This window comes from Engraulis encrasicolus, chromosome 9 (assembly GCF_034702125.1).
Source record: "Engraulis encrasicolus isolate BLACKSEA-1 chromosome 9, IST_EnEncr_1.0, whole genome shotgun sequence".
Taxonomy (NCBI): Eukaryota; Metazoa; Chordata; class Actinopteri; order Clupeiformes; family Engraulidae; genus Engraulis; species Engraulis encrasicolus.
In genome coordinates this window covers 21285781-21295780 of record NC_085865.1, presented here as the reverse complement: position 1 = coordinate 21295780, position 10000 = coordinate 21285781, and the positions used below count along the sequence as shown (strand labels likewise).

Sequence of the window (10000 nt, the reverse complement as noted above, 5' to 3'; positions counted from 1 at the left end):
AGAGAGAGAGAGAGAGAGAGAGAGATTGAAAGATTGAAAGAAACATGATTGGTTTAGTTAGTATGTAACGAGTGTACTAGACCAGGAGGTCAAGGCTAAATAACTTCAGTCATGTCTGCAAGCTGTAAAAAGACAATACTGTAATCTTTCTGCGCGGATACTCAAGAAGTCTGTTACGTAAATGTTTCAATCGTGTTAGGATTCTTTCCATTCATGTTGAATCACCTTTCCGCCTTATAAATGAGCCTTGCTTATATGCAATATACCCTGTATCAGTTTCTGTGAAATCATGTGAATGACAATGAGACATAGTAGTGGTGCTTGATATCTCCTTCACGGCATTTGAAAACTCCCCCTATATCTGTGAAAGGTCAGGCATTATTTAGTAATACAGTCCCATGGTCCTTGAGCATGCAGCGAAGGCCTTTCACAAAAAAATCTCATTCTACCCAAGTGGCACTCGAGATGAAGCTGTGTGGCCTTCCTGAACATGTCAATTCTTCCTCAGAGAGAGAGAGAGAGAGAGAGACAGAGAGAGAGACAGAGAGAGAGACAGAGAGAGAGATTGTCCTCGGCTCAGCCCCAGCAATAAGGCAAGGCAAGGCCTGTAATTAAAGATTCTCATTAAAAAACGCGCCGGAAGACGCTTGTTGGGACATGGAAATTGCATGTTTGCCCTGTCATCGAAAGTTGCTCTCGTGCTCTTTGATTGCCTTCCTCTTTTCTAACCCCCCTCCCCGGTCCTCCATCCACACCACCACCGCTCTTAAATTTGTCTTCACATGTAGTGCTAGTTAAAAAAACAAGGGAAACTCGGAAGCTACAAGTGTGTGTGTGTGTGTGTGTGTGTGTGTGTGTGTGTGTGTGTGTGTGTGTGTGTGTGTGTGTGTGTGTGTGTGTGTGTGTGTGTGTGTGTGTGTGTGTGTGTGTGTGAAAAGCACTTTGAGTTAACTTTGTGTGTGTGTGTATGTGTGCGTGCGTGCGTGCGTGCGTGTGTGTGTGTGTGTGTGTGCGCGTGGATGCATATTTGTGTGTGTGTGTGTGTGTGTGTGTGTGTGTGTGTGTGTGTGTGTGTGTGTGTGTGTGTGTGTGTGTGTGTGTGTGTGTGTGTGTGTGTGCGTGCGTGTGTGTGTGTTTGAGAGAGCACTGTCTGTCTCTCTGTCTGTCTCTCTGTCTGCATCTGTAATTTGGGCACGTACTGTATGGGGCACAAAAAGCCCCACCGAGCTGGAAAAAAAGGGCGTGAGGGAAATGCTCACTACCGGGAATGCTGCCATTGCCTTCAGATCAAGTTGTCTAGTGAGTGAGAATAAGTGCACAGTAGCTGATCCTCCCACTTCACTCATGTCACACACACTCTCATTACATTCAAATGAGAGAGAGGAGAGGAGAGGAGAGGAGAGGAGTGGAGTGGAGAGGGAGAGTTGAAAGGCTTAGCCCCCTACACAGAGGTTATCTCCTCCACAGTTTGTCTAGAGACGCCAAACAAATATTGACCATCCTGAAATGTGTTTATTTGTTTCCGAAGCCGTCGCCAGGAGACTGACGATTGAAACAACCTCAATCTCCAAACACCTCCCGTGAAATCCCACAGCAAGTCTACTGATTATCAAAGCCAAGGTGAAAGTCCCAACCTGCACAGGGGAAACAGAGAGAGAGAGAGAGAGAGAGAGAGAGAGAGAGAGAGAGAGAGAGAGAGATTAATAAATCAATCAATGTACTGAATTATCCCGCCGTTATATGGGCTTTTTAAGGCTTTTTAATTCGCTCAGCGAATTAAGTCAATAGAATGTCAATGTGTTCCCGCGAGACTAGCAGGCGAGTAGGCGAGTACTGTACAAGCGATGCGATGTGGACGGATCCTGAAAATATTTTAACTTTGAGCAAGGCGAGTAAGCGAGTAACCAATTGGAACACAGAGTTCTGTACTTCTCGCCTGTACATTGGAAGTTAAAGCCGCTTGAACTTTCAGCGAATGTTCCATGAGAGAGTGGCGAGTAGGCGAGCAAGGGAGAAGCTAGTAAATAGCAGCGATGTGTGTGTACGTAGCTATAGGCTTGCCATATGGAAAGGGAAATCTCCATTGTAAATCTATAAGTTCCCTTATCCTTAATGTATTGAGTTGTTAAATTATTTTACTTTTATTACCATTTTATTGTATGTCAGCTTTGGCAACACCTTTTTGTATGAATAATGCCAATAAAGCTAATCTTGAATTGAATTGAGAGAGAGAGGGAGAGAGAGAGAGAGAGAGAGAGAGAGAGAGAGAGAGAGAGAGAGAGAGAGAGAGAGAGAGAGAGAGAGGAAAGAGAAGAGGGGCACAGATCCACTTTAATCCACACGGACAGGAAGTGGAAATGCGCACGGTCGGTTTTGAAGATGATGTTTTTTTGTCACGTGAAAACAATGAGTGAAGTGTTTGACCCCGTCCGAAAACAAGGGCCCCCTTGTGCATTCCCCCCCATGTTAGGGATCAGAGCGCGAGCGAGCGGGAGGCTCCGTGCCACATAGGGAATGGAAATCCCCACTGTGACCCCCCTTAACCCCCCCTCGCATATTCCCGTTCAAGGATGTTTATGCATCACATGCAAAGAAATGCTGTGACATTAAACATTATATATAATTATCACTAAAACACAATGCATTGTACAGTGAAATATTCGTATGTTCGTATTCCTATGTATACAAAAAAGCACCCTTGAACTGTCTCTTGTGACACCCCCCCCCCCCTCCCAATTCCCGTTCAAGGATGTTTATTTTTACTGAGGCATAAAATAGAGGTAAATTGATCAAAATACAGAGTAATACGTATTGTAGAAACACTGTGAAAGTACATTAAGCCGTGGAACATCGTTATTACACTGCATGTCATACTTTTAAAGTATTTCTAACAACCAAACATCCTTGACATGACCCTTTCAACCCCCATTGCCCCCATATTTCTTCTCAATTCCCATTGCACTCCATGCCACAGTTATAAGTTGTCCTCATTGCATGTGTGCAGCAAGGGATACTAGACGTTGCGTGTGTTAGTGCAGTCGCCACAGGCAGAGTTGGTGGTTTCATACTGGCACCACAGACGGAAGGGCCAAAGGAGGGTGTTGGGGGTGGTGGTGGTGTGTGGTGATGGTGGTGATGATGGCTCTGGTGGTTAGGATGTGGTTCTCTGGGGGGTTTTGGGGAATGGGGGTAAAGGGGTGGGGGCAGGATTGGATTGGGAGAGGGGATTGAAAGCAGACACGAGGCTGGGATTGGCTTTCTCGTCATGCTCTGGGGCACTGGGGGGCCAATGAAAGAGGGGTCTGTTTTGAGGGGCCTTGTCAGGACAGGATTGAATTTTGTTTTGTCTTTTTGACATATTTAAAGTGGGGGTGTAAGTGTGTGTGCTGAGTTAAGATTCTGTGGAGGGACAAGGGATGGAGCATCAAGCCTGAGGCAAGGTTCAAGGTCAGAGAGAGCGATGGGTTAGAAAAAGCACTTTGACTTATGATGAAGCAGAGAGAGAGAGAATGAGAGTGGCTGTCCATGACAAAGCATGGAGAGATGATGGGACAAAGAAAGAACAGGGGAGAGAGAGACAGAGGGAGAAGGGGGGAGTGAGAGAGAGGGAGAGAGAGAGAGTGAAGGAATGGGGCCATGTCGATGAAATAAACAAACAACATCTTCATTGCGTCAGCGAGGCAGTCACGCATGGAAAGCTGTGTGTGTGTGTGTGTGTGTGTGTGTGTGTGTGTGTGTGTGTGTGTGTGTGTGTGTGTGTGTGTGTGTGTGTGTGTGTGTGTGTGTGTGTGTGTGTGTGTGTGTGTGTGTGTGTGTGTGTGTGTGTTTGTGGGATTGGGGTACCAATGACAGTCACGGTTACAGCTTGCCAGTACGACCCCCACCCCCCCCCCCCCCTGAGACAGCAGAGAGAGTGGGATATAGAGAAGAGCGGGCCAAATGGCACCATTTAAACCCCCATACCACACACACTCACACAGGCGCGCATGAGGACGCACACACGCACGCACACACACACGCACGCACGCGCACACACACGCACGCACACACACACACACAAATATACGCATGCTTACACACACACGCGCGCTCATATCACACATGCTATCCGCCATTATGGGCTCTCAGTGCCATGGCTGTTATTAACCCTGTTGACTGCCTCTGCTCCCTCTGGGCTGAATGTGTTGCAGGCCTGGTTGACTGTGCCCAAATGTGTGTGTGTTAGCGTTTGCGTGTGTGTGGGAAGTGCATGCATGCATTCGTTTGTGTGTGTGGGCGTGTGGCGCGCGCGTGTGTGTGTGTATGTGTGTGTGTGTGTTTGTGTGTGTGTCTGTCTGTGTGTGCCTTTTATGTGTGTGTGTGTACGTGTCTAAATGCATGTGTGTGTGCATGCACGTTTATGCTTCACCATGTGTAACACCCCATTTGACGAGTGTGTGTGTGTGTGTGTGTGTGTGTGTGTGTGTGTGTGTGTGTGTGTGTGTGTGTGTGTGTGTGTGTGTGTGTGTGTGTGTGTGTGTGTGTGTGTGTGTGTGTGTGTGTGTGTTTTTAACTAGCCCCGTATGCTATTTGGTGTGCCTGAGTGACTTGTGAGTTGGTGTAATGTATTTTGCATGCTTCACAGCTGGCCTAATGCAATGCCAGGACACAGCTGTACAGCCATTCCATCCCATGTCATTATACAGCCCTGGGCACTGTGCCCTGTTCTCTCGGCTGCACTCGCTGTGACAGTAATCACTCAACTATGACATAAAACGGCAGGCCTCACGTTTCCAGTAATTTTCTGGAATGGAGGTGTGAAGTCATTGGTCAATGGTGACACGTCACTCCTGTCAGCATATAACGCATATAGTACATTTAAAAAGGGTTTAATCCAAACCAACTCCATTTTGGAATATTTGGGGGAAACTGTCATTTGAATTCCAACGGAATATTGCACTAGTCATAGCATACCTGTTTACCTGTGCTGTTGCATCAGTCAAACTGTGAGCACTTCTTTTTAATCTACTGTATTGTACTAGTTTTCATGTCACATGTCAGTCGGCATGACATTCTTAGCATTCAAATAACATTAAAACCAGCTACTACCTCCACATAGACACATCAAAATAAGCACCTGTGCTTTCAGAATTTGTAACTTTCTATCTCTTCTCGATCACGACACATTGCACCTAGTTGAATTCATATTTGTATTTTTGTTCTTGTGTATTTTTGTTTTCTTTCTACAAGTATTTATCTCTTGGTCTCTTTTTCTTCCGTGTCCACTTTGATCTTTTGTGTCTTGCAATGTATATTATGTCTATCTTATGTTATGTATAACCTGCACACGTGACCTGATGAAGGCCGACAGGCCGAAACCTTGTCACACTAAAAACTTGTTTATGCAACTCGGGAGTGTGCAGCACTTCTCTCCTCCTGCAAGTGTTTTACTGGTTGCCAGCACCTCCTTTTCTGGTGTGCATTTTGCACCTCCACATGTATAACCTGCTTGACACCTTAATTTCCTTTGTATAAATAAAGGATCTACTCTGCTCTTCTCGAATTACTGCACATGACACGTCATGTTTGTTTTGTCTTGTCACTTCCTACCGCATCTTGAATTACATAATGTTTATTTGCTCTTGTCTCAGGTCTTCCAGGTGGCCTACGTGATCATCAAGGCGGCCAACTCGCCACGTCCCGGTAACTGGGTGCTGGAGCGCTCCATGGATGGCGTGGACTACACCCCCTGGCAGTACTACGCCATCAGCGACACCGAGTGCCTGACGCGCTACAACATCACGCCTCGCCTCGGCCCGCCCACCTACAAGAAGGACGACGAGGTCATCTGCACCTCCTACTACTCCCGACTGGAGCCACTCGAACATGGAGAGGTGGGTGCTGCCAGTAGAGTAGAGCAGAGCAGAGCAGAGCAGAGCAGATTTAAGGAAGTGGAGGAACTTAATTGCTCCTAAAGGATATTAAGCTACCTGAAGGATTGAAATAAAATTAGAATACTAACCCCCTGGGTTTGTAGTAGGTACTCACAATAGCTGCCGTTTGGCAAACCTGTGTGTTCTTGGTTGCACTTTTGCATTAAAAATTCGGGTTATGTTTCTCAAAAGTGTAGTTGCTAGCCAGTTAGCAACTTGGGTAGTTAACTAGCTAACATGTTTAGCTAACATAGGTAGTTATTATCAACTATGGATTTGATAAATGCACTTCAGCTTCCTGAAGGAATGAAATGAAAAAGTAATACTAGCTCCTGGAGCACGGAGAGGTGGGTACTATCTTCAGTTTAAATCAAGCCTTTGTACAGTTCTTGTTTGCTCTTTTGCCATAAAAGGCATTATACCTGTAAGAGTTAAATAAAAAAGATTATACCAGAACTTGGAGCATGGAGAGGTGGGGTATTCACAATATCTGAGGAATCAAGGGTATGTCAAATGACGCTCAAACCTAAACCAAACCTAACCAAAATTTGCCCTGATGAAGACTGATTGTAGTCGAAACGCGTAGGCGTTATCCATTAAAATAAAGGATTTGTAACTTTTTTCACTAAGATCAGTGTGCCTCGGATCATTCTGACTACCACTTTCAACAAGGAACCTTCTTTTTGGACCTTCACATTTTGGAGATAGTCACAAGCCAAGTTACTGAAGTTATCATGTCCTTTCTGAAGAGCACCTGATTCTTTCACAAACAATTGACCCAACGCAGCACTCTTCTTTTCCTCTTTTTTGACGCTCAAACCTATTTTGAAATATGTATAATGATGGGCTGAGGTGGTCAGTGTTTCATACTTAAAGTAGGACAGGTAGAATCACCAAATGAATCTCTGGAGATAATTGTTTGACCAAGGAATTGGGCACCATAGAAAAATGGATGCCAGGCAGCATCATTAAAATGAAATCAGTGCTTGTGTGACAGGTTGCCCAATTATCCTCTGTTGCCAATTAAACTTGATTTGAGGAGTGTAGAGAGGTACTTGATAGGTGCTCTTTGATCACACCCTTGGAAACTTCCTATGGGATCTTCCAATGGGATCTTTGGCAGACCACGCTGTTTGAAGCAGGGATTTTTTTTACAAACTGTAATTACGCATCAACACTACATATGAACACATGTAGCAATAAAAGGTGTGATTTCAGCCTACCAAAAATGCACAACACAAATGATAGCTCTCAAAGAAATATGAACTTGAATTCAGGATCAGCTGATTTTCAAGTACACTCTAAGAAAATTTCCCTGCAAAATAACGGCAGTTACTGGCAATTATATTTACCTGTAATTCTACTGTTATTTCACACCAAAAATCAAATACAGCTCATTGCTGTTTAATGTATCACAGTATATAACATTTTTTCAGCAGCAATTGAACTGTTGAATAACAGTACTCTACAGAAAAATAACAGTACATTTCAGCTAAAAAGTTGAATTGTACTGTGTGATGACAGGCAAATACTGGGTCATAGTTGTATTCATGAATATGGCCATGGCAACTTCCCACCCCACCCATCATTCTCCATAACTGTGGTACCCTGGCCATGTTACCACCCCACCCTCCCATCGTTCACCATGACTGGAGTGCCTTGAGCATGATACTATGGCGCTATGCTGTATTGAGAAAATGGTTTGCGGTGGTCCTTTGAAAGTGTGGGCATGAATAACATTTCAGAGTACGCAGTGCTATGTTACAATGATAGTGTGCAAGGTGGGCTTTTTACTGTATCTCTTGATGAGCCAATGATGAATATAGCATTGGTCAGTCTTTAAAAAAATATTTTACACCAAGTAGCACAGCAAACAAGCAGCACCACAAGCTAGCTCTCAAAGCAATGCCTAATTTGCAGCAGGCACATTATATGCAACAATGCCACAAATGATGCCACATACAGCAAGCTTTCACAAAGAGGAAAGTGTGCAAGCATGTAAGCAAGCTTGTAGGCAAGCTTGTAGGCAAACAAGTGCTATGCTGTGCCATGCAGGCCAGCCAGCAGGCAGGCAAGCAAGTGAAGTGTTGATAGTCCAGATTTATATACAGGTGCAAGAGTACCATGTGACCAGAGTCATCAGGCCCTTGGCAGGTGACGCCCGTAATTGAATAATGGCATAACAGCCCTACTCAGGTGAGGCCAGGCACTGATTAGCAGATTGGTTTAGATGGGGCTGCTTGTTGCAAGAGTGTTACAAGTTCTTAAAATGTTTCAGCCATTCACACTTTCATCACTATCAAAATGCATGTGCTACTCACACTTTGCTGCATCAAGCACTTTTTAAGTATTGTAGTTTCCTTAGAAATTGTTTCATCATGCTTGATAGTATCAGATAATCTCTAACCAGTCAGAATGACTTCAGTTCTTCAGGTGGTATTGAAGTTTGAAGGTGATCACGGACAAGTGGAGGATGAATGGGTTTCAATGGTGCTGCCTAAAATAACTTGTTATTTTCTAGAGATGCACCGGATCCGGTTCCGGTTCCGGATCCGTCAGGATAATAGAGTTTTTCACAGGGTCCTGGTCCGGCAGGATCTTAAGCAGTGGATCCGGTATCTGGCATGTTACCTAAAAATCAGGGTCTGGTGCATGTCTAGCCTAGGCTTTTCAGTCTTTCACAACCCCAATCACTGCATGGAGTGAAATCCCTTTGGAAGCGGCTATTGCAGGCAGTGTGGCAATAAGCCAATGAGTCTAAAAAATAGTTTGCGCCAACGTAATAAAAAGGGCCCACGTGTGCGAGTAGACTATATGTTTCAACCCATTTGTAGGATCCGGTATCCGGTTCCGGATCCGGCAGGATCTTATTCAGTGGATCTGGTATCCGGCAGGATCCTAAAAATCAGGATCCGGTGCATCTCTAGTTTTTTCCACAACGGCGAATACTGCTATTGTGCAGTACTTACTGTTTATGCTCAATATGTGACTCAAAGTAATATTTTCACAGTAGTTGTCTGTTTTTTCGAAAAACAGTAGAATGCTGTTGCAGAATTGCCGTAAATAAACAGCTATTTGTTACAGTGTAGTTGACCCGTAACACCAGTCTAGTGCTTTAGTTTTCCCTGTCAATCCATATCTCAGACATCTGTGAATCCCACTATTATGACTTGGCCATGCATAGCCCTGGATTTTGTTTTAAAAACAAACTCCATGGAAGTAATCCAGACTGAATGCTCCTCTTTGAAAGGGCTGTTCTCATAAAGATCATAGGAGATGTTTATTAGAAGTGTCATTTCTGTGATCATAACCTTTGCCTTATTCACTTCCTGCACACATGCTTCTACTTACACCTATGTTTTAGTCTTTCCACTGGCACACTGACACAGCTCCCTCTCTGTCTATATGTCTGTCTGTTTTTCTTTCTCTCCCTTCCTCTCTCTCTCTCTCTCTCTCTCTCTCTCTCTATCTATCTCTCGTGCTCTCTCTCTCGCTCTCTCTCTCTCCATCTTTTCTCCCTTCCTCTCTCTCATTTTCTTTTACCTTCTGTCCTTCGTCTCTCGTTTCATCTCTCTCTCCCGCTCTGTACTGCTCTGTGTTCCCTCACATGTCACTGACGTATCTTCTCATCTCCCCTCAGATCCACACGTCTCTGATCATCGGGCGTCCCAGTGCGGACGACCCCACCCCAGAGCTGCTGGAGTTCACCTCCGCCCGCTTCATCCGCCTCCGCCTGCAGCGCATCCGCACCCTCAACGCCGACCTCATGACCCTGAGCCACCGCGACCCCAAGGACGTCGACCCCATCGTCACACGCCGTGTACGTCTCCATAGGTTTACTTCATACGAGCTCTAATGGTTAGCGAGTTTGGCTTAACAAGGTCTTGGAATCTTGACTTCAGGAGGTCGTAGGGTTGAGTCCCATGCTAGTGTGAAGAATGTGGGTGGAAATGAGGTGCTGTCCTTCAGAGGTGTCGACAGTACAAGTAAATTCATGGTGTAGGTATATGAACACCATTTACTCTATTGTACAATGAGGTAGATAGACAGTGCTGCTACTGAAAAACACTAAAAACCAAGGCTTAGTG

At 44.9% G+C, this 10000-nt stretch overlaps 1 protein-coding gene across 1 annotated transcript in view; it reads left to right on the top strand.

Annotated features, from left to right (window-relative positions):
- The window catches only part of lama1 (laminin, alpha 1), a 94184-nt gene that overhangs the window by 14344 nt on the left and 69840 nt on the right, over positions 1-10000 (top strand). The window contains exons 4-5 of the mRNA XM_063207560.1: positions 5631-5873; positions 9553-9732. Of these exons, the coding sequence (XP_063063630.1) occupies positions 5631-5873; positions 9553-9732 (423 nt within the window). The remainder of the gene's footprint in view (positions 1-5630; positions 5874-9552; positions 9733-10000) is intronic.